General features: G+C 38.9%; 1 protein-coding gene across 1 annotated transcript in view; it reads left to right on the top strand.

The window, feature by feature from the left end:
• Window positions 1-25457, top strand: part of ssbp4 (single stranded DNA binding protein 4) — a 73767-nt gene that overhangs the window by 15058 nt on the left and 33252 nt on the right. Inside the window, exons 3-4 of the mRNA XM_081385354.1 lie at window positions 557-618; window positions 9735-9819. Coding sequence (XP_081241480.1) covers window positions 557-618; window positions 9735-9819 — 147 coding nt within the window. The remainder of the gene's footprint in view (window positions 1-556; window positions 619-9734; window positions 9820-25457) is intronic.

The raw sequence follows: 25457 nt of genomic DNA, 5'->3' as shown, positions 1-25457 counted from the left end.
TTAAAGATAGAGTGAATGTGATGAGTGAATACTTTAAATGGTGTCTGTGTTATGGGGACATATATTGGATATATTATACATTAGGGTTGAATGTTTCAGTTTCTTCTGTAATTTATATTTTTAAGTTGCGTAGTAAAACCTTTTAAAGCACCAATGCTACAATCATACACATTCGGACAGGCATTTTGGCCATTGTTTTTGAGCATCTATTTAAGCTAGAAAACGTTTTAATATTATGAGGTATCCATATATCGCTTATAATGTGTTGGTCAGTGTGACCCTAAACCAGTGTGACCTGATTAGAGGACTTATTTAGGACTGCCTATTCAGCTAGTCGTTCAGATAACACAGCGAATAAATGGTTTTTAAGTTTTTTTGTACATCCCTAGACTGGAACCAGTTTGCCATTGGTCTGCTGAACCAAAATTACTAGATGTTTAATTTGTTTTGCTATTATAATGGAGCTTTTTAACTGTAGTTCATGCTTTCTGAACCTGCTCTATTCATACTTGACCTCTTTTTCTCTGTCTCTCTCTATCTGTTTCTACCTTTTTAGATCCGATGGGAGAAGAATATCACATTAGGAGAGCCTCCTGGATTCCTGCACTCATGGTGGTGGTATGTATCGATCTTGTAACTCAAAACCCCTAACATTCTCTGACGGTATGCCCATGCTAGCCATTAGCAGCAGTAGAGGAGCCTTAATGAACGACAGTCCATTATTCTTGGAAGTGGTTGTCTCCTTATTACATATATATTTGTATGTTGCCATACAGCATTAGGCCTGTTTTAGGCCTGCGCAGCGTACCTGTATTTGACGTGCCGTAAACTCTGTGAAGGCGCTGTGTTTCTCACACACACGCAAAGAGAGAGTGAGAGTCTTACATGCCAGACAGAATCGATGCGCTACATGTAAGCGATATTCTTTGTTGTATTTTCCTGTCAAAATAACAGAGTTCATTTGGAATTATTCAGTTTTAAGAACAAGCAGAAGATATGCCGGATTCTCTGCAAGTGGGCAGAACTAATGCGCAAATGGCAATCTCATTGGCTGGTGCTCACCTATTAACGTCCCTGTTTTGATTTCAGAAAATCAGTTTGAGCGAACGCTGACAACGTGATTAACATTAATAAACCCAGTAACTCATTAATCCTTAGTGCGTTGTATATTATTATTATTATTATTATTATTAGAATTAGTAGTAGGATTATTATCTTTTAATAATAATTACTATTATCTATTACTATTTTTATATATATATATATATATATATATATATATATATATATATATATATATATATATATATATATATATATATATATATATATATATATATAAAAATAGTAATAGTAATTATTATTAAAAGATAATAGTAATTATTAAAAGATAATAATCCTACTAGTAATTCTAATAATAATAATAACAATCTGGCCCTTTTACAGAAACACTGAATAACCAACAATATCTTAAGGTATTAATATCTTAATGGTATACACTTAGATGTGCGTAGAGGGTTGTCTGTGAGTGATTGCTGTGGATGGATTTGAAGATCTCAACAGAGGATGACTGTTGGCTGATTTAAAGACATGTTCTTGTATTCCTCTTTGTTGGCTTCCACTCTGTGAACCTTAGCCAGGGTAGAGGCCATATTTAATTTGAATTTATTACACAAATTAAAATGAGGCTGTGAGGGCTAAATGTACAGTCCATTCAATAAGGTCTTATATCCAAAACCCTATTGAAGAGACAAGCATTGTGCCTACAAGGCTTCTTAGCTTGCTTAACCAGCAAGCCTCTCTTGGTCAACCAAGCATTTTTTTTGCTAGTGAAAAACATGCCTAAGCTAGTGGACTAGCTAGTTAGCAAGAATCTGCCACATACCAGTTAGGATTAGCTTGGAAATTCATGTTGATCTGAGATGGTATTTTCAACAAGGAACCATTGTTTCCTATAGATTTTATGTCCTCTGGTAATTTTTCGGAAAGACTCATTTTCAATGTTTTGTCTGACGAACTATCGAGCCCAAGGTACGCAACAGTAGAACCTATTGAACAGTACGTACATCTATCCATAACAGCCTTATTTTATTGGAACCAAATTAAATATGGCATCCATCTTAACTTGGGTCCATTGGAGACTCTTATGTTGGTCTGGAATTCACGTTATGTTCTAAGCTTACTCAAAAATAAGATCAGTGCATGGATATCAGGTTCACACAGAGCAGTGTGTTCATTTATCACACTCAACTTATTCTCCATCTTGGATTACTGGCTCCCCTCTGTGAGATTATTGGGAGTCTAGTGGGTTTTGGAGGGTCCCTGTATGCTGTTGACACTATTGGAGGGGGCGTCTGTCTGGAGCTATAGCACATAGAGGAGGGGGGTCGTATCGGGGTTTTAGGGACTTGGAGGGGCCATGGAGTACCGCCCTCTTCACCAACCCCCCTCCCCCAAACAAAAGGGCCAGATGGTAAGGGAAAGCCAACCCCTCCCCCCTGTGCGTACCCCCACCAACCTTTGTCTGGAGGCCTGTCCTTTGTTTGCGGAAGAACCCTCAAACGGATTAACTCCTTGCATTCCAGTCTTCTTTGTGTTAAACAGCCAAATCTCCTTCTCCACTACCCCCTTTTGCATTTTCTTCCCTTCTGTCTAAGACAGTTTCCTGTTGTAAGGGGGTTTGAATGGTAGCACCAGGCTCTGGGGTGGGGCAGAAGGGGGTGGAGGCAAAGTTTGGTGAGAGGGGCAGTCATCCACATCTGTTGTAAGGCGAGCAAGGGGTTGGGGGTGGTGGTTTTAGTTGGGGTGCAGGTGTGGATTGCAAAAAAAGGTCGACCGTTTGTGATTAATCTTGTGCATAGATTTGTTTAATCGATTTCTGGTAAGAAAGGAGAAAGTCGAGCCATAGAAATGTTTTACTTTCAGATGGCCTATGGCTGACATCCTCCTTTGTGAATGGTAGAGATGACTGAAAAGCCACAGAGAAGTGTTTACCTTCAATGCACTTTAATTTGAACGCAACTGTGTAAAACTGGAAAAAGCAGAAAGAAAGGGTGTTGTGGTTGTGTATCCCCTGAAGTTGACATTAAAGCACGTAGAACACAATATGTCCTATTTTTATTTTGTAACTATTTTCTTCTCTGACATGACGCAATCTAAAAAGACTCAACGCAAATGAAAAAGCAGCTGATTTACATGTTAGACTGATAAACTCTTAGGTCAGGTCATGTTGTACAACATTGCATTGATGCTAAGAACATTTCTATGTGCTACATCTGATGGATAGCAGCATGTGTTTAAAGTCAAGACAAAATCAAAACTGACCCTGAATGGATTCATGTTTCTGGTGAATAATTATTCAATTAAATAGTGAATAATTAATCGGTGTATGTTATTCCAAGAAATAAGTTAAATAGCTATTTAGGCATTGTTTTAGAAAACTCATTCGGTCTCTCTGTTGTTTGATATGTAAACTCCCACGCCATCTAATCACTTCCTACTTATTTGTTTCTTGCTGAATATCCAGTTTTACTCGAAAATACGTCACACTGAAGTATTGGAAGTAGGCATGTGCCGGTATCACATTTTCATGCTGCGATTAATTGAGTGAGCTTTTATCACGGTATACGGTATTATCACGATATTTTAATATTTTAATTTTAATTTAATTGGGGGGGGGGGGGGGGGGGTAAAAATAAAATAAAATAAAACTTGGCTCACAAGGTGTAATTGTGATTGTCAAAACATTTGGTAACTAAACTGAATTTTATTAAGTTTATTGACAACATGTTACAATGATTACATGATACTATGACTGGTAGGCTACTGTTTGTATTGCTTAACACAAATTTAACGATTTCAATTCAATACTTGGAATTTGATTTAAATCTTGATTCAGTATTGACTAATTTTGGATAAATATTAGGAAGGCTACAGTAGATAGCCCACATGTTATTTTTTTCTCATGAAAAAAAAATATCTCACATAATGCTATGTAACCATGTAAAGCCCTATCAGCTGGTATTATTAAAGGTTACAAATAACTAATTAAATCAAATATAATGTGGTTTTTATTATAATAACAATTATGTACTGACACAAATAAAAATAAATATGTAAAAAAGTGCAGTGCACATATTCAGCAAAATACTCCTCTTTATCTATTTGTTTTAGTCATCTAGCATGCTGCTGGTCATTAAATGGTTTAAATGTAACGTTCTGTGACACAATTGTTCTCCTGTTTCATATCAAAAGTAACCTGCTCTGTCTTGTTTGACGGTCTTCGTGTCCTCTTTGCTCCGCGATTTTTCTCTGCGTGAGGAAACGGATGTGTGGCGTGAGCGTGTGAAGAGTCTCGCGCTGAATGCGTCGAGTTGGCAGCTCTGCTTTTAGAAGCGGGATTGATCCGGATAGATCGGCGGCGGCCATAGAGGCGGCGGCGTGTGAGGACTGTTTACATTAGACTAGAAGTGCGCACCGGCCGCATGCTTATACACGTGGCGATTGTTTACATCAGAGTGCGCACGTGTTTCGCGCAGCATACGCAGTGTTTGTTTAAGCGGTTGATGGAAAATAAGCTATAATGCGCGTTCTAAAAATCTAAATTCTGATCTATTATTTTTCACGGTATTTTGAAGTGCCCGCGATAACAATATCGTGCATATTTATTACCGCGATTTATCGCATTACCGAATACCGGCACATGCCTAATTGGAAGTACGTGGAATATTTTTTTTGAGAGAGAGAGAGAGAGAGATTTTGATGTGTATTTTGCTTTATATTATCTAAAGGAACAAAATGTTGGAGAGATGGTATGGCGGGAAATCTACATGTACAGACCTGTTGCACTGTGGCACTTATATGTGGGCAAGTTTGAATCCTTCGTTTTGGGTCATTTCCTTATCCCATCCCCCCTTTTTATAGTTAGTATAGTATAATGGTGATATAATGGTTTTTTTATATATAAAGCAGGGCTTGACATTAACTTTTTGAGGCACTTGTCCTTAAATTTGGATAAATGATAAATGTGATAAATTTCCTGTAAATTTATGTTTTACTTGTCCATGCACAAAAGTCACTTGTCCGGGTAAAGATTTATAATTTTATCATTTATTTATTTTTTTGTGTTTTGCTAATGCAGAATTTGAACAAACCATTGAAAGCATCCAAACACTATCAATATTAATAAAATTCAGTTGAAACAGTAGAAAGGAACGTGTCCCAAGAACAGAGTTCCCCTTCAACAAGAAATAAGGATCTCCAGACTCCAGATCTCCAGACTCCATAATACAAAGTAATACTTTGCACACTGGTGCGCAGTGTATCACCAGAGGAAGTGGTGACTCTTGTAGGTATCCTCAGTATTTGCAAGCTAGTTAGACAAGCTAGCCAGACTTACTGTATACTATATCTAAAATAATTTTGTAGACATAGAGATGCACCGATTACAATTTTCTAGGCGATTCCGGTTTTTCATTGAGTTTGACCTGCCAATTCCGACTTATTTTTTTTCTAACCACTTTACAGCACACACAAATATTTATTTTTTATCTTTTCTTTAACCCTTTCACGCGTAAGTTTAAAATATTCTAACTGACACCCCCACCCCCAGAGTGAGTTTTTTCAAGGCGAACTTTCCCTTTAATGTTTCCATGGCGACGCGTCACGCGATATTATATTTGAATAGATTGTTATTGCTGCTTCCACAGACATCAGTGTGTATTTTACAAACTCCAAGTGTATTGTTTTACTCGTGCTTATGTGTATTTAAATATCTGAAACCTAAAATAAAAATTATGAGGTTGAAAACACTGCTTAGTTGTGATATGACAGCGCTGAACGCATCCGACTCTGGCTCAGCGCCAGGCAACGCGCGAAAGCACAGTTTGAATATGGCAGTGATGCGACGTCTCAAATCGGTAAAATTAAATCTGTAAAATTATAGACGTAATGAGTGGCACATAACGTGAAGTAACATGGCATTTTATTTTGTTTGAAATTTAACTTGTCCAGTGGGACAACTAATTTTCTCTTCCACTTGTCCTACAAAAAAATCCACTTGTCCCGGACAAGCGGACAAGCCTTAATGTCGAGCCCTGTAAAGTACATTTTTGTTTCAGGTATAGTATTATTTTTCACATAAGAAGATGATGGATAATTTCACACCTGTAATAGCACACTAACATTTAGATGTCACACTTCCTCATGTCTTAAAAGCCACTGAGGTGTGTCATGTGTCATCACACCAGCTATTTAAAGACAAACTTTCCTACATTTCCTGTGTGTTAATGCAAAGTACGCAAGCATTAAGCAAGTCGTCTTGCTGAAATCAAGGTAATCGAACATACTTTTTTTAGAAAACGCTTTTCAGTAACAAAGTGTAACTGGCGTCTTATTTCATTTCCCCTGCACCCTGATTGGATTTGAGATGGTCCTGCTGTCTCCCTCCAGCAGCTTTCCGACAAAGCTGCAATCTCTTTAACGGCGGCTGATAGATATGATAATGCCGCCCGGCTTTATTGTGAACTGACTGAAGGGCACTGAACAGGCATGACGTTCCCCTGTCAAAGTGCCTTTCTTGCTTTTTCTTTTCCCTTCCTTTCACCTGTTTTATTTGTTTCCTGGTTTATGGCTTCTATAGGATGTGAGGTGTTAATGTATAGTGCCTCCTACTGAGCCCTCATTTACTCGCTTATCTATGGATCTTGTATGGCATCATGTTTTTTTTTTTGTCTCTTTGTGTCTCAGCTTTTTCTCTCGATTTTTTTCAAAAAGGAGTAGTATGACTGTGTAATTTTTAAAGAATATCCCAGAGTGAAAGAGAGATGGGGCTATCAAGCTCAAAAATGACAAAAAGCAACATAAACGTGGTCCGACTGAAATTTACTCAACGAAAATCCTGACATCTGCCTTGATGCATCACATGAGGTCACGAGAGAACTCTGATTTCTTGAATCAGTTGTTCTTTTGACTTTATTCTTTTCATTGAATCACGTCATCTAATTCTCAAAAATGGTCTTAATGATTAATTTGGCATTTTGTCTTCACAAATCTATCATATGAACAACCTTTCATTCATACCTTTATTTAGTCCCCATTCTTTGTAATTCCATGGAAAAGGGTGACCAGCGCAGTCTGATCCACGGAAGACAAAGTCATATGACTTTGGAACGAGAATACATTTTTTTGGCTGACTTATTCCTTTTAAGAAGCCTAAGCTCAATCTGCACATGAATCTAAACAATTTTTACTGCAGTTCCTCTACTTTTGCAGTCTGAACGTTGTTTAACCTTGCTCTCTTATTCCACTCATAAACAGTGAGTGATTTATGAAAGCTGTCATAAGCTATCCTTTGCGTTATGGACACGAACACAAATCCGTCAAATGGTTTCCACTCCACGGCAAGATATATGAAATGGGTGGAAACTGATTAGCCCCATTGACCTGTCGCTGTGCCGTGAGCGGCCTATTTTGTCCTTTTTGCAATCTGTCACATCAAACGTAAGCTTTTTCCCCACATTCAGAACAGAAGTTTAATTTTGTTACATCAGCAGAAATTGCACAGCGGTAAAAAGTGCTGCCTCAGAAGATGGAACAACTTGCGTTCGTTTTCTTAAGCCCTGCTTCAGCAGCTTTTATGAAGCGTCCATTAAATCAATATCTAAAGAGTGAGAGCGGTTTAATGCCGACCTGTTTAACAGGTACTTATTTTCAATGAAGTAATTAAGGGACCATTTGGAGTGCAACCTGCTCCCCCTAGCAGCCCTTAAGGACTGTATTTCCTTAATTAACAAATATCAAGCCTAATTGATTAGCCACTTGCAGGTCGCACCTCATAAAGTGGGAAGCTATCCAGGGGGTTATGATTGCAGTGACCCAGCTTTGATAGAAGCTGTCAAGTTCTACTGAGTGTGATACTGAAGAAAATCATTTTTCTGTTATTCCTCGGAAGTGCCTTTTTACACAGACAGTGTACTGGAGCCGGTGCCTGATTTGAAACCATTTCACACGTTTCTAAAACAAAAATCTTGACCGGCAAGGATTCGCTTAACGTCTGCTCCGTGCCTCTGCCAATCAAAACTGTTTTGAACAGAGTAATCGATGCAAGGAACTTAGATGGAGACAATCAGTCAGGTGGAGCTGAGAAGGTCTCCGTGAAGAAACGGCAAAATTACTGACCTTTTCAGGGCTTCAAGTCCAGCTTAGTTTCATCTGTAAATAGGCTGCGGTTTTGTCTTCGTTAACTTAGCGAAGTATTAAACTGCTAGCACATGTTAGCAGTAGCACCCAATTACTATTGTCACTCAAAATACTGAATGCAAAAGGACGTCATTACTAGAGATGCACCGATCGACCGGCCAGGGACCGTAATCGGACGATTTTCCTCATGATCGGCCCAGACCGGTGACTCTTTTGTTGGCAAGAACGTCAGCTGCTCGTTCTCGCTCTCTTCTCTCCGATGGCGAAGTGACACACTCCCGCCTCTTCTCACTCACTCGTTTTCTTACCTGAATATACTGTATACCCACCTGGAAACCGTAAAGCCATTTTTATTTCATATCTCTCGTTATTCTATTCCATTTATTTGTGCTGTTGTTTGAAATCTGTTTTTTTTTTTTTTTTACTTGTTTAAAAAAAAATGAAAATGACATTTTGCAATTGAAGAAAAGTAGATTTTTGTTTGTATATGCTGTCAATTATAGTTCTTTGAAAGAAAATCTGTATCGGCAGGTCACACTTACAGAAAAATCTGCCAAGATAATTGCAATGGGTGCATCTCTAGTCATTATTATATATTAGTCATCGTAATAATGAAATAACATGTTCAGTATTAAGATTTTTCTAAAAACATATTGTCATAATGTAGTTCTTGTACTAATTTTGACATTTTAGGCAATTTACATTTTTTTTTTATTATATTTGTATGAAATATAGTTTTTTTAATCCTTCTAAGATGAAAAACATCAACCAACACTGTACTAACGTAATACTTTGATAAAGTTAGATCCTGTGCAAACAAATTACAATGAGGTGTTTTTTGAAACAAGGTTCTACTCATAACAGTAGACCTGCTGGACTGGTGAAGAAGTGACGGGTACAAGAAAAATAGCACACAAAAAAGTACACGTACAAGGAAGAGAAGGAGAGGTGTCGGGGGGAAAAAAGGAAAAGGGAAGTGTTACGTATAGTTCAAGAGGGAACCTTTATTTTGCATGGCCCCAGCATAAGCATTTAGACCTTTTTTATGTGATGGCCATACAGAAAATAGGGTTGTCCGTGGTTTAAAAATTTGTTGTGGGTGTTTGGGATGGCCTGGATGAGTGTTCGATTTCCCAGCCTGAAATTGTGTCCCAGTCTGGCCCTGCAGTGCTTTAAAAAAAGCTCATAATGGCGAAAAGGAACTGAATTAAATTGCTTTGCATGTTAAAATAAACCCTTAAGGTTTGCAAATGACAACTGCAATGTGGTGTTTATATTTGTGAGTAGGTCAGATGCATCACAGTTGAGCTCAAGCATTTTGGCAAAAACTTGTTTTTGGTAAAGATTAGGATAATTGGAAAAATTAGAACAACTGGGCTTAAAACAAACCATGCCATTCAGTACCATTTTCACATGGCCTTGATGTTGTAAAGTGTACAACAGCCTGTTGGTGTTTAGTTGGGCAGCTGTTTTGTTCTGTGAGGTTCACCCATTTATTTGATACTCAGCTTTGTTTATTCTGCCTTATTTTGCAGTGTATTCTGGGATCTGTACTGCGCAGCTCCAGATCGACGGGAGACATGTGAACATTCCAGTGAGGCCAAGGCTTTCCACGACTATGTGAGTTCCTTTTTTATCCACCGTGGGGTTGGGATAAACCTGAAGTTTACCGCTTGTTTACAGTTAGCAGTGCTGTGTTCATCTTAAGCTTTGGATCGTTATTACATTTGATATTTCTGATTCAATTACTATTTGCCCTTACAACATGTGCTAAAAATATGGCCACACAGGTTATGACTTTTTAAAGGATGACTTAAATGATGGACTTTTTTTTGGAAATAATTGATCACAGAAAAGGTTGTAATATCTACAGATATTAGCATACGTTATACGTGTGGTTGCTTCACTGTCGGTGTACTAGGATACACCTTTGTCCAGTTCCTCCGGGTTCTAATTAAGTTCTGCCACAGTAACCCAGATGCTTAAAGGAATGGTTCACCCCAAAATAAAAATTCAGTCCTCATTTACGGCTTGGCATTCCAAACCTGTATGTCATTTCAGTCAATACAATGAAAGTCAGTGGGGTCCAATTTAGTTTGGACCACAATGTCAAAATTTCTTCTTTTGTGTTCTGCAGAAGAAAGTAAGTCATACAGGTTTGGAACAACAAGAAGGCGAGGGATAGAGTTTTTATTTTCGGGTAAACTGTCCCTTTAAAGCTGTGGGATTTGGAGTTGGCTGGGCTGTCATGGGTCACTCTTGAAGGTCTGCAGACTGACCCTTTTGACCCCTTGATCTGTAGAAGACCTTTAAGTTAGTAATGGAGAACTGGAGTAGCATGTGTGGACAACCCCTGAGCTCCACCAAAAAGGGTAGTTCTTTGTTGATGCAGCTTTCCAACTGCAAATGACTATGTTAATGTGACCACAAACACTGACCCTTGCTCAACCCTTGAAGTGTTAGCGCCTGTATCTTGCCGAGTGTACAGGGACCTCTTTCCCACTCTGCATGTTTTCTTTGGCAGAAATTTAGCATCAAATATAAATTGTGCAAATATCTTTTACCCGCCACATTAGCAGTTTTAAAACCTTGTGAATACACTCCAGAGGAGGATAATATGTCAAAGATTATATGAAAGTAAGTATGATTTACTGCTAACTGCTAGCACCAGAGTTTCACCTGGGCCAAATCTCGGGCCTTGAGTCACAAAAGGGATTATGTGTCTATTCTTGCTTCAGACATTTAATTTGCTGGACTTACTAGCAGAGAACAGTTACAAGTCCGTGTCATCTGCCTGCTGAAGTTTCAACCAATTGGAATATGTACGTGTGTGTACGGCCTCTATAAGATTAATTACATGGTTAATTAAACGCCATGCTTAATTAAGTCTGACGTGTGTTCAATTAATCTATACGCCTAATCATTTCTAACACCCAATGGACACCTGGGATTGTCGAAATGAGTGTTCTGATGACCCCCTCCTCCACATGACTGACCACCCGTGCTCGAACTTGATGTGGCTATTGTGAAACAGGCTGTCTGCTCAGATTGACTGTTTCTAAGTAAACTCTGGCTCAGTCTCCAAGCTTTGCTACTGGACCTCGGGGACTCGAGACTCGAAGCTCAGATGTCCCACCCCCAAGTTCTAGTCTGAGGATTAATGACCGGTTTCCCCTGACCTTTAACCCTTGGCAAAGTTCAGGAGGTCAGAGCGTATCCGGCCTGTGTTGTCCCATTTCGAAAGTTAATCCAAATCTTTTCATCAGGCTATTAATCTCCATTTGGGTTCAGAATGTTGCGTCCAGCAGACCAATTTTAGGTTTGGAGTTTTTATTAATTGGGCTAGGATGAAGTGAACACATCAAGTTCTTTTCTCAAGGGTTACTCAGTACCGTTGATCTTCCTGAGCGATTTCCCTTGGCCGTCAACTCTCGAGCCACTGGCTGGCCGCTTCTTAGAAGACCTGAGGCTATTTTCTGTCTATTTTTGAGACTTTTGTAGTCACCAGGCTGATGTTGTGTGAAGAGTCTTACGGTTGAGGTCGTGACAAGTTTTGGTGGTGATGGGAGTGGTGGAGATCGAGGACGATGCGGCGGCGTTAGTCCCATGGGTTGCTCCAGACCTGTCTCCGTCTGATTAACTTCAGCTCTGGGATCCCTATGGACTGGCCGCCCCATCAAGCCTGCTATCTCAGGCAAGGCTGATAACTGTGCCCATTCCCTAGCGTGTCAGTGGATCAGGGGCAGAAAAACAAGCAGGTTCCCATGAGTCAAATCCTCCTCACTGTCAGTGCTGCAGCTATATTGGCTTCTCCAAGTCAGGGTTTCAGTAGTGACTAGGTTTTTGCAGTCATACAATTAAACAGTTTTTTTTTTTTTTTTTTTGTAAACTTTTTGGTGGTGGAATTTGGGGAGGCTGAGAGTCTTCCTTCTTTTTGTCTACCCTCTCTGTGGCCAGTGATGGAGGTTGTGCGAGTAAGTCCTCCAGTTGGGCGGAAAGATAATGGGATATAACATGCAAATCTTGAGATCTGTGGAATCTGGTTCATAACTAATCCGAGGATTGCTATAGGATTGTGACTCTGGCTGAGCTCCCAGAAGCAGAAAGCCAGTTCCCCAAAACCAGGCCCTAACCCTAGTGCCACCAAGAAACTCTCAATACCACATTTTTACCATCCAACCCCCTCCCCCTTTTTAAACAGGCAGGGTCATCTGGAAGTACTTCAGTGTACTTATAGACAAGCTATTGATTGCTACTCCCAGTTATAGATCTGAAGTCATAATTTAGTCCAATATGATGGTCTTTTACTTAATAGAAACAAAGTAAAAGAGAAAGCAGGGTATAGTGGTATGCAAGGTTTGTTATGTACCTGCTTGCTGCACACTTCCTAAAACTCCCACTGAAGCCTGTCTCCTGTCAGAGCCTTTGTCTAAACCTCTGTATTTAGTTACACAAGCAGAAAGATTTGCATATTTGTCATGTCATTTTGCATGTGGAGCTGCTTGTAAACTGATGATTTCAAAACAATATTGTTCTGATGAGTGATTTAAAAGATTGTATCGCTTATTTTCAGGATCTTTTTACAGTCCAAGCTGTGGCCTAATAGTTAACGCATGTACTGTGATAGATGAGAGAGTGCCTTTTGTATCCGTTTCATCTGGATGGTAACCTTGGTTCTGCAAAAAGTCTAGTTTTTCACTAGCAACATTTACACATTGTTTATTTGGAGTTCTTCAGGAACTCTACCTCAAGTATTTCACAAAACAAGCCTTAAAGGTATAGCGGAGGATTTTTTACTTCCGGGTGGATCACCTATACTATTGGTCCTCCTAATTGTCAATCATTCTGGTGAATCAATCAAACTTTTCAAAAAGTGGAGAGGGCGAGTCTTATCTAAAATTCGGAAAGATCCTCCGCTATACCTTTAACTTTCATTTGAGGAGGTTTTAACATAAATGTATCTGTATCGGTGGATATTGAACGCGTGTTTGCTGGCATTAGATATTTTTTTAATTGTGCATGTTATTACATTTAAAATTTTTACATTTATATTACTTCTGTCTTAATATTACTTCTGTCTTAATATTATGCTCACTTAAAGTTATTATTTTAAATGATGATAATTGAATAACACTGATAAATGTAATCTTTGGCAAATTTTAATTTTTCTTACTGTACAATTTAATGACAAATTAACTATCCAAAAACAGTCAATATATATTTTCAAAATAGACACATACTAATAAATAATGTTACTAATATATTGTGCATCCCTAGCAAGAGCATGCCTTATGTAAATTCCCCTTAGCAATGGGTCAGGTGAACCCAAAACTCCTTGAATAGATCATGTTGCAAGCAGGGTGGGGTCGAGTGCCATAGGAACAGAGCGAGGCTGGTGGCGCAAGTGCTAATGAGGGTCACCTGCGTGCCACACCGGTCTCGAGTCTTACAGACGAGCTCCGGAAGGATAAAAGGAGGAGTGACGACAAGACAAGAAAGGACCAGGCCTGGATTTTATGTTTTTGATTAAGTTTACATGCGGCAGTCGTCCGTTAAGGACTAATTAGTAGTTCAGGCAACCCGCTGACTAGTCCATTTTGAAAATACATAGTTTTGGACATCCCTAATGTCACCCACTTGCTACATCAAGTGTCACACTCTGGAAGATGGCTTTCCCCATCCCATCACGTACTGACAGAAACATTGTCAGTACATTATGAAGGCCCTTTTCTTGACCCTCTGTTACACCATTTAAATTGGAACATAACTAACACCAATTTCAGCCGTCACATATGCCTACACGGCAGACATGAGCGTACCTCAATGACACACTTACGAGGTGGCAAACTTGGAGAGGATGGAAGGGCGACAGACGAACATGTTTTTCAGTGCTGCATCTTTTGGCAGCATTTTGCGTCATTGAAAAGATGAGTGGAGGAACAGGTGGTTTATAATATCCGAGCGTTTCAAAAGTGTATTGTGAATAAGCATTGGTCATTGTCTTCGTCTTTGTTTCATGAGCTTCCAGGTGGTCCTGATGACTAATGCGTGACTGTGATTTTGAATGTGAGCTACGTGCTGCTTTTCTCTTCTCAATCTGAGCTGTTCTCACTCGTCATCTGCCCCAGCGTTCACCTGTCTTTTTTTCTCCTTTCGTATGCTCAGTTTCTGCCATTTTTCATTTGAAATCTTTCAATGTTTGTCTCTCATTTTCTTTCTCTCAATGAGATTTACCAGCTTTTTGGAAGATGACATACAGGGATAAACCTTAAAGCACCGATCAGTGACTCAAAGGATTTGCTGTTGTTCACCTTCATCATCCTCTCTGTAGATTTCCCGGCTGAAAAACACCTGGAGAAAAGAATATGCTGCATTTTGGATGCAAGTCCCCAGCATGAGATGCTAGCATGCTAGTTTCCCCTCCAAGCTTCTCAACTAGCTTCTTAACAAAACTAGCTTCTTAACAAGACTTGCTTGTTCATGTTTTCCGTGGTTATGCCGTTTCACAAAATATGTTCAAATGTTTTTTCCTCTTTTGACACCCCTTTTCTATCCTCAAAATCAAGCTTTTGACTTTCCTGAGCATTTTGTGTTGAAACTAGAGTGTGAAATGGGGCTCCAGGGTGTTTGTTTTGTCTAGCCATAAGAGACGTCAAGAGTTGATTTGACCCTTTTCACGTTTCAGAGCATCTGGATGTAGAGGGCAGGTGTGTCCGAGAATTATTTATTTTGAACTTCTACCACGTCTACCAGAAATTGACTGATGTCTGAGCGCAAGCGTAAGTGTCTTGTATCATCCTGAAGTGACCTGTACGTAATCCCTCTTATACCACGGTTACTTGTCTCATTAGTACTGCATTCTTATTGTCCCTTGGCTTGTTGATACTGTTTTTGTTGTTGTTGTTTTTTTTCTGTGTTGAAGCAGTCATCGCAGTACAGTACATGCATTTTCTTGTAAGTTGCTCTGGTAAGGTAGCGTTTGCCAAGAAAATAAATGGAATTTAAATGTCATCTGTCTGGAGGAGGTGTGACCTGAACTCTGTCTGAATTCCCACAATTGCAAGTCTACCTCCCTAGTGCTGTTTTCATCTAAACTCTGCTGCTACTTTGAAGATGGCCGGCCAACCCAGAATTAGGTTCTGAGATTCTCTTCCCACAGAAAATTTTATACATTTCAGGCATTAAATTAACACTGGTGACTGACTCCCCACAGGTCACCGATTTTGTTGCTGCTTTACGACTGTTTGTGCAATTTGGCTTTTTGGTTAATGTTACGTCACTGTTACGTTTTTAAAGGGTTAGTTCACCAAAAAATGAAAATTCTGTCAGTAATTACTCACCCTCATGTTGTTCCAACCCCGTAAGACCTTCGTTCATCTTCGGAACACAAATTAAGATATTTTTGATTAAATCTGAGTGCTGTCTCACTCCTCCATAGGCTTCTAAGACACTATAACTTGCTGGCCCAGAAAATGTATTAAAGACAACGTTAATATAGACCAAGTGACTCCAGTGGCTCAATCTTAAGTTTATAAAGCGACGAGAATACTTTTTGTGCGCAAAAACAAACAAAAATAACGACTTTAATCCACTTTTCATTTCCTTCTCTCTGGGCCTCGAGTCTTTTCACGTAGTGTTTAAGCGTAGCGCGTCTGTGTTGCACGTCACCACGTATCACACACATGACCAGCGTCGGCCAATAGTAGGGGTGGTTAATCTGTCTGATTTCCCGATTCGATTACGATTATTGAAGTCCCGATTCGATTACAGTCGATTTTCGATTATTAACGATTCTCGATTTGCGATTATTGATTTTCCATTTCACAACAGTAAACGAAAATACACTACAAAGTGATTGCAGTATTAAAAAAAGTCAGCTGCTGAATTACTTAACTCTTTTATTGAGTAACAACAACTCAAAGCACTTTCTGTGTCGTGTAGTTATAACTTCAGAATTATTTGTATGTAGCTTATGTTCTGTAGAACACAGAAATGAATACATCACATTGTGTTGGGACTCATCAAGCTGAACTAAACAATAACAAATTAATGAAAGGCTTATTTCCTTTAGGAAGTAGATCAGAACCAACATACTGTAGAAATTGGACAATTTTCTTCTAGAAAGACAAGGTGTTCAGGTGGAGGAAGACTGCAGGTTGCAGTCGAAAACATGTCAAGGTAAAGAAAAAGTTTTTTGAAATAGAAAATTGTCCAATTTAATCATTAAGAAGACAAAATGGACATTTTTGAACAACTTACTGTAGCTTCAATTATTAACATACAAAGCCACTCTTATACACAACTAAATAATAAAGAGTTATGACTTGAAATTTTTGCTGTCTACTACAATCAAAAACAGCTTATACAAAAAAGTGAATGAACATCTGCAGAGAGCACAGTCAAAATGTAACTTTTTGTGACTGAAATTGCACATATTGCAGTATAACAGATCGGTTTACACAGTGTACTGATGTGAACACTAAACAATACAGAAAGCAGCTCTCATACAAAAATACTAAATAGGTAACAATGAAATTGCCAATTTGACATACGTTAGCTTTTAATGAAGAAGGTGCCGTTCGAATTTGGCGCTCAGCCATCATGAGTCTGTTATGTATGTGCGCAACTCCGTTATGTGCGCGCCGTGACTGTCCGCGCACTGCACGTCCGCTTATAGTTCCGCCCTTTGCGTTCCGTCAATATAACGTTATGAGAAAAAAAAATTTTTTTTTTTTAGAAAATCGATTTTTTGACATTTGTGAATCGATTCAGAATCGTCCACGTCCGCATCGCGATGCATCGAAGAATCGATTTTTTCCCCCACCCCTAGCCAATAGTGAGCCTACGTGGTGACGTGCAACACAGAAGCGCTATGCTTAAACACTACGTGAAAAGACTCAAGAAAGCACTCAGATTTAATCAAAAATATCTTAATTTGTGTTCCGAAGATGAACGAAGGTCTTACGGGGTTGGAACAACATGAGGGTGAGTAATTACTGACAGAATTTTCATTTTTGGCTGAACTAACCCTTTAAAAATGTTTATCAATTCAGTGGAAAGCACTATTGATAAATCATAAATACGGTCTGATGATTGTCAATCCACCTTTTCTCCATCTCTGCCATTCGTGTGCGATTGTCGCATTTTGCCCACTAGTGCCAGTCGCATGGAGTGTTATTCATTGAACCACTTATTCGCTATGGCATTGGTTCCCAAACTGGGGTATGCATACCCCTGTGGTGACAGAGTGCTGAGTTTTGCCATTCATTTAATTCTACCCTACCTTAAAATAACATTAAAACCGACCATGTATTTCTTACAGGCAAAATGCTGTAAAAAGTCAAATACATGACATCCAATCATATAAACTCATCTTTTGACTGCATCCACACAAGCAGTGTGCATATGATAGGTTGCGTGCAGAGTGTGCTGCCTTAGCAAATTGCACTACATTACTGCTGTTCTCGACAATGTACCTTTGTAAAAGTGGGGTTTTAGCACTTACAAGCATAGCCTATAGACACAGACTGTAAAGATTTAAGACTCAAACTCTCTTCGGTACAGAAACACCCTCTGTGAGTTCGTTTTTAATATTGATAATGTATTATACAAGTAAGAATGCAATTTTTCCCAATTATCTACATGACTCGACTTTAAATGTGGCATTGATTTTATACAACAGTTCAACTAACAGAAGGGTAGTATTAAGTGATATACATATTGAACAGTATTGTCAGTATTGTTTGATCTGTTTGGCAGCGAAATAAGTTCCAACGAAAGCACACAGTGGTGATTCGTGAATGAATCTGCGGATTTGAACGAATCGTGAGAGTCAATGATTTAATGAACCATTCATAAATACAGCCACTTGCTTCGTTACTGAATGAATGACTTGATGGCTCACTCATTAAGACAGTGAAAGCTTCAATTGGATCAGAAAGTTTTGCGTATGTAAATGCTTGGAACTACCGCATTATTGACTTCGTTTGTCGTCTTCTAACCTCCATATTTTGTTTTTGATTTTTGAAAACATTCTTGGACAATTCTTTCTTAGTGGCCTTCACGTTAAAGGTTATCACATTGAAGTAAGGAGTCGCAAACAATAAAATGAAGTAATTCTCCGTTGACCGACTCTTCCTTCCGTCCTGGTCTGTTCTTCAGAAGCGGGAGGTGTTTGCTTGCTCTCTGCACAATGCTTCAGATTCCTGTTTGCACTGCTGTGGGTTTTGTCCGAATAAACCATCTGGTTCTTCTGTGAGTGTCAATACAGAGACCGCAGTGGTGCGTTTTTCTCATAACCTTGCAAGGGGGTGTGAATCAAGGGATACCACAGTTATTCCAAGTCTCTCTGTTTCATTTCATCCCTCTTTGTTACACTAGCGATGGGCTGTGTTGATGGCTGCGAGGTTAACTTAGCAGGTCCCACATCTAGCATTTACCACATGTGGCACAGTTGGCATAGCGGGCCATCCTTCTCCACTTTGCTCTCAAGTGCCGGCTTGGCGCAATAAAGAAGAAAACGTCCATTTGTAAAACAGGGGTGTTCTAGGGATCAAGTTTCAACAGGCTTCCAGAGATTGTGAGGAAAAAGCCCACAAAACTAGCATGAATCCCTCAAAACAGGCTCCTTCTTTAGGCTCCTGTAGATTGGTTTTACTCACGCAGACAGCATTTATAACTGGAGATTATGTTATTTGATTTGGGTGGAGTGTTTATTTTTCCACTTTTCACCTCTGCACACATACTACGGCAGTGTGGTGAAAGATACTGCGGCTCGTATCGTCTCTGTCTTGTGTTGCTGTAACTGCTGCCGTGGGTCTATTCTCAGACAGTGAGCGTAATGCAGAGTAATTATTATTTTTATACCCTGTGCTTCTTGAGATTTTCACTAGAAGTCAAAATGGCTCCCCACTGACCGGCTGATTACCTCTGAGGCCGTGCCCGCACCTGCCTTCAGTCGTACCTTGGCAGAGCTGTACCCCGCTGCCCCAACGACAGAATGATGGGGCTTAACTGGGATGGTTCTGTACATGTCTTAAATTGCCACATGCTTTCACTGTCTCAACATTTCACAAGGTCCTTGCTTGCTTGCTCCAAACAATAACACGGCATTACCACGGTACTTTTTTAAGTACTTTGGAGACCTATATCCAAATGTCACGGTATCACTATCTGATACTAAAAATGTACCATGGTACCTTTTTTCCTTTTTTGTATGCTTGTTTGTTTTCTTGTTTCACTAACAAAAATTACCATGGCACTACTATGCATATTTGGGCACATTTTTGACGTACCATGGTATTCATTGAAGTTTTTGTGAGTACACTGTTAATACCATGGTGAATGACTATTGTAATCAATCAGTTCTGTTCATTTTATGATTGATCTAAACTCAGAATCTAAAAAATAAACCTTTACCCCTATGACTGAGAGACCAGCTGTGATGGCTCTGAGCTAAAGATGCATCTGTCTCTGAGCTGATCAGGTGTGCTAAAGCTTTCTGTTTTCGCCTGTGTGTGTGTGTGTGTGTGTTTGCATATTTGAGCCCCAGCTGCATTGTTGAGATATTACGCTCTCCTCTGCTTTTTTTTTTTTTGTTAAACACTCAGTATGGCTGCTTTATCTTTACTTTCATTGAGGTTTGATTGCTGGATTGTTAGTTTAACCTCATGTATTATGCTTATTAGCATATTGTTCTAGACAGAAAACCTTGCATAGATCTTAGTTTTTTGAGTATAGGTGGCTTTTATGAAACCGTTTATGCTGTTTTGTGTTTGATATTTTGTCTCGTGTGTCTCTCATCTTCTCACTCTTTTCTTTTTTTGGTCTCATTTCTCTCCTACCTGCTTTGTCAGACTCTCCGCGCAAGATCGAGGGTTTAATAACTGCAGCAGTTTATAAAGGCTACGGGTCAAACAAAGGTCACCGGCTCTTCGGCTGCCAATCAGAAATCTTGAACTGCTGCTGTCTGAAATGTTAAATCACACCTTGCCCCTAAAATCTGACCTTGAGTTGTTTACCAAACATGCTGCATTGGTTTTCCCACAGTCTGTAGTAGTGATAAATTTGCTCTGTTAATATCCATTTGAGGAAAGTCCAATCTGAATTGTATTCGCTGTTTTTTTTAAAAACATTGAGCATGTCCACCCAATAAGAGAGACTGAATGCAACTTTTGTGATCAGTCAATGCTATATTAACACTTGTAAAGAGACGGATAACATTGGCGTGAATAAACAAAATATTTGGACTACGTCTGACATGGGATGCCTGGACAGTTTGTCTTGTTTTTCATGATGGAAGAGGAGGGTGATGAAGAGGCCGGGGGGAGGGGCTGTTGACCTGATTTTGGGGGGCTGCGAAGGCTGTGATAGTGTTGTTGTCGGTGGGTTTGTAATCCAAGGGATGCACGGTCAGATTAGAGGCTGCCCCATATTACAAGAGCCGAGAGAGGGGAGGGCGGGAAAGTCACCAAAAGGCTCAGGACAGATCAACCGCTGGGGAAGATGGCTTTTACTTATTTATATCTCTCCTGCTGTTTATTTATTAGCATGTTAATTTTTTTACTTTTTTTTATCTCCAAAAATAATATAGTAATATATAACTTTAAATTTTATAGTATATATAAAAGTATATATTTTTAATTAATTAATTTATCATTGTACTTCTCACAAATCGACAAATTTTTCAAGAATTTGCTTGCCCGTCACTCAACAAGTTTTAATTTATCTGGTAATGTTTTCAACTATCAATAAGAATATAGAACTTTCAGCTCCGATTGACATATTTTAGAATATATAAATTCATTCCACATATTGAATGTTTTTCACCTGTACAGCTTTAGTTGTTTACACATTTCATTCCTAAACTAGTTTGGATGATATGCAGCTTTTGCCTATGCGTATATTCTTTTTCCTGTTTGTGTGGCACATTTTCAGCTCCTTGTCTCTTTAATTTGTTCGCTGATTTATCACGAAAGGTTATTAGTGCATGCTGCAAAGTTAATGTTTGTTGGTAATAAACGTCCCAATGCGTCGTAAATGCCCACCCAAAATAAAGGGTTTGACACTGCTGCAAATTGTGTTTAATTGCACTAATTAATTTGAGCGTGTGACTGCCAAATCTGATTTTTCACCAACGATATGTGCTAGGCTCGGCGTCAAAACATTAATGTAATTCTGATATTAATACTATGTTTCCTGTTGTGGCTTTTACTTCACAAATGTAATTATTTGGCTGTGGCATTATTATGGTTGACTGAAACGACTCCGGTTTATAATTATTTCTTGGCTTGGTTGCGATACAAATGAATAGTTTTGACATCTGTTGCTGTTCACAGTTTATGATGTTATAAGAGTTTTAAAAACATGCTGTGGTGTGCATAACAGATCTGATATATCATAATGACCCATGTGATATTGCAAAAGCACTGATTATATGTGTCTAAACTGTTGTTATTACCCCACGAATATTTTGTTGAATTAATATGCATGGATAACAATTCTAATATTTATTAGGGCTGGATGAAATGACAGTATATAACTGAAATACAATATCACACCTTGAGAGAAGATTTTGGACACACCACCCACCCCTAATATTAATTTAAAAAAGAAACATACACCAAAAAAAAAAAAAGCTCTTATATTAGATATTTTGGCAAACCGTGAGGGTTGACACTCTTGATAAGAGAAAAAGAGAAAAATATCGACTTTCCCCGATGTCCCTGCGCTCTGTCTTTTTTTTGTTTGTTTGTTCTCTCAGACTTTTCCCTCTCTGTTGCTTTCTCTCGTTCCATCTCTCGTTTCTCCGGTGCTCCATGCAGAAATGATTTCCATTTCTGCATTAATGAGGTTCAGCTGAACCAAAATCTCTCTTTCTCTCCAATCTAATCCCCCCCCCCCATCACAGGTTCCTGCACAAATACACACTGGCGGTTGCGTACTTTGTTAGTTTCAACATTACATACCGTAGGCAGATATGTATACAATTTCAGATATGTATACAACGAAACAAACATTTATCTAGTCTTGGAAAAAACTGGAAACATTTCGTTCAAGAGTCAGTCTTAAACCATTTATGCTTAATAAGCTGACAATGCTTTAAACAGATAAAAATACTAAAATGATTTTTTTAGGAGAATCCCTGCATATAATTTGTGCATGTCTTCTAGATGTATCTGTTTACATTTAGATGTCAAACCCTGAGAAAAAAAACTGATTTTCTGTCTAAAATGTTGTTTTCCTTTCATTATCGTATTTTTTATAAGCCCATTTTTTTTTATTCTGATTCTGTTTTGATGTACTTGGAAACACACAAATTGCTAAAACAAATTAAAATGAATGAATATGACAAAAATAACAATTTCTAAAGAGAGCTAGTTGTGGAATTTTCCCATAGACTCTAGTCAATGTAAATTCTAAATGACACGGCTTCGATCAGCACAAGGGTACACATACTGGCTGGATGTGCCTTGTGGGTCAGGGCCTAGAATCGGGTCTTGTCACCATGGTAACATTGTGCGGTGTATGCAAAATACTACAGTGCTTTGGGACCGTTGGAGGGTGTTAAATCACCCTCCTCCTGCCCACCCCCAACACACAGACGCTGTACCTAGATGTTTTTGTCGAGCTGTGGTATTAGCGCCTTCAATTCGTTAGCTTGTTTGTACACTGCCATCAGTATTTTGAATTAAAATGATATCTGTATTAACGTAATACAGTTTTCCAGCATGTTATAGCTATGTTTGAAAACCGTGTTGCTGGTTGTCCATCGCTTCCTTTGAATTTGAATTTTGCTTTAATGTCAGAGAGAGGGGCAGCGATTGGTCAATAATCTGCTAAGTAGCATTGATTCAGAGCGTTTAGTTCCTCTGGCTGGCTACTTTGGTTGGGAAGCTAATCAATGCTGTTGAATGGGGGCCTCAGTGATCAGGGATTTCCTACTCCATGCACAGTGCGGTCACATCATTTGTCTTCATTTGGCATGCGATTATTCTCTGTAATGGGCTTCATCAGAAGGAAAAGGTTAACACACCTAGCTGAAAGGAGCACGGACATGAAGTGGCCGAGATTATGAGGCGTTCACATTCATCATTCTTGATGGATGCATGCTACTCTACTGGTTTTCCAGTTAATAATTCGTATCAATTCTCTATTTTCTATTAGCTGGGATCTCACAACGACAATGCAAGACATTAGGACATCCAGGGATGTGCACGGACATTTTGGTGGAAAGGCGCTCAAGCGGAAAACAACAACAAAAAAACATCATAAATACTATGAAATTTAGTTAGTTACATTCTGTATAACATCTTTAAATGACTTGCCTTTTTAAATAAATATGTCCTTTGTTGACATTATGCTGGAATTGGTAAACAAGCAAAATCAGTGTTTTGCATTACTGACAGAAATGACCATTTATTATTACTGTTGTTATTAGGGATGTCACAATACCAAAAATGTTGTAGTCGGTACCGATACCACCAAAAGTAAATATAGATTAATGCTTATTAAAGCTTTTCTTTTGTTGTTTGATTACCAGTAATAATACACACAGCCAACAGTAGACAGTAGCAGGTTTTTAGGCTGCTGTCACTAAGACCTAATGGATGGAGACAGTATGCTGTTACACATGCTGTTCACATTCACATAACCAACGCGAATATTCGCCAAGATGGGCATTTTGACATAACTGTGTGTGTGTATTTGAATGTTTATGTGTAATAATAAGCTGCAAAATCTGACACTCGCGAGAGGTGTGCACTTTGGTTGAGCGCACACTGACCGAAGACCAACTCTCAGAGAGTGCACGAGTACTTTAGTTTGCTTGAATTTATAAATTGGCATGATATAAAACGATGTGCACTAAAGTCTATAAAGCCATTTGTAAAGTTTTAAAATTACTGATTTACTAAGAGATGTTTGGGTTCAACCTACACGCTGTAGCGCATACATGTTCGGTACCATCGGTACTTACGGTACTGTAGAAAAACAAGTACCGGCAGGATTTTTCAAATGTTGATACCGAAGTATCGGTTCTCATGTACTCTCATCTCTAATTGTTATACTATTATTATTTTAGATGCATTTACACTACAATTACAGTTGCGTGAATAATGTTGTGAGATTAGTATTTTAAATTTAAAATTTAGAATATTTATGAAATGCTGGAAAAATTTAAATGATACTTTTCTATATATATATGAAACTAAAACTGCCAGTATAATTCATGGATTCGTTCAAATGCCACTGCATGGTCCAACTGTTCTGACTATTATCTTTGGTGAAATGGAGCAATCAAAATTGGCATTACTGTGTGTTAAAATTTAAATATCAAATATGCAATTGTGCTGATATTCGGGAAAACGGCACTTTTGTTTTGTGTGATATTGCTTAACCATATCATATGATATTAAAGACAAAATCTCGTGGGACAATTCATATCTTGAATTTTGCTCAACGCTATTTTATGCCAACGCCAGACTCGCTTGCTTGTTGTTGAGCTTAAAGGGGGGGTGAAATGCTCATTTTCACTCAATCCCCTGTTAATCTTGAGTACCTATAGAGTAGTATTGCATCCTTCATATCTCCAAAAAGTCTTTAGTTTTATTATGTTTATAAAAGAAAGAGAGGCTGTACCGAGTCTTTCCGGAAAAAAACGAGCGGCTGAAGGCGGGCCGTGTGGGCGGAGCTAAAGCTGTGCTAACTCGCCGAGCTAACAACACACAGAGACATTTGAAGCAGTTTTACTCACCGCCGAATCTGTGCAGGGTTGTCTTGCCCTGGCAACCAAAAACCCACTTCTTTGGTGACATTGACTTCCCTAAAGCCGAGCATAGCGCTTTGATGGGCGTACTGCTTTCGCTCTCTTGCTCTGGTCTACGGTTGCGCGCGCGCCCGCGTCCTTCCGGAGAAGTGCCCTTAGGACCCGTATAAGGAAATTCCGCTACATCTGACGTCACACATGCCCATACTCGAAAAAAACTTTCCGAAACTTGTGACAAACCGGAAGGAGCATTTTTGGAACAGAAATACTCCTTCAAACGCACAATTTAATTTTTGAAACTTTGTCCATGTTTAGCATGGGAATCCAACTCTTTAACAGAGTAAAAAACTCAGTATGCATGAAATAGCATTTCACCCCCCCTTTAATGGAGGGCACTTAATTGAGAATTAATACTGTTTGCCAAATCTAAAACTGCTGTTTGCCAAAATAAAAACTAAAATATAAAACAAAAGAATGCAAATATAAAGCAAAA

Source organism: Scardinius erythrophthalmus (genome assembly GCF_964197995.2).
Source record: "Scardinius erythrophthalmus genome assembly, chromosome: 14".
Classification (NCBI taxonomy): Eukaryota; Metazoa; Chordata; class Actinopteri; order Cypriniformes; family Leuciscidae; genus Scardinius; species Scardinius erythrophthalmus.
Note: the sequence above shows the minus strand (reverse complement) of the source record. Positions and strands in the feature narration are given on the sequence as shown.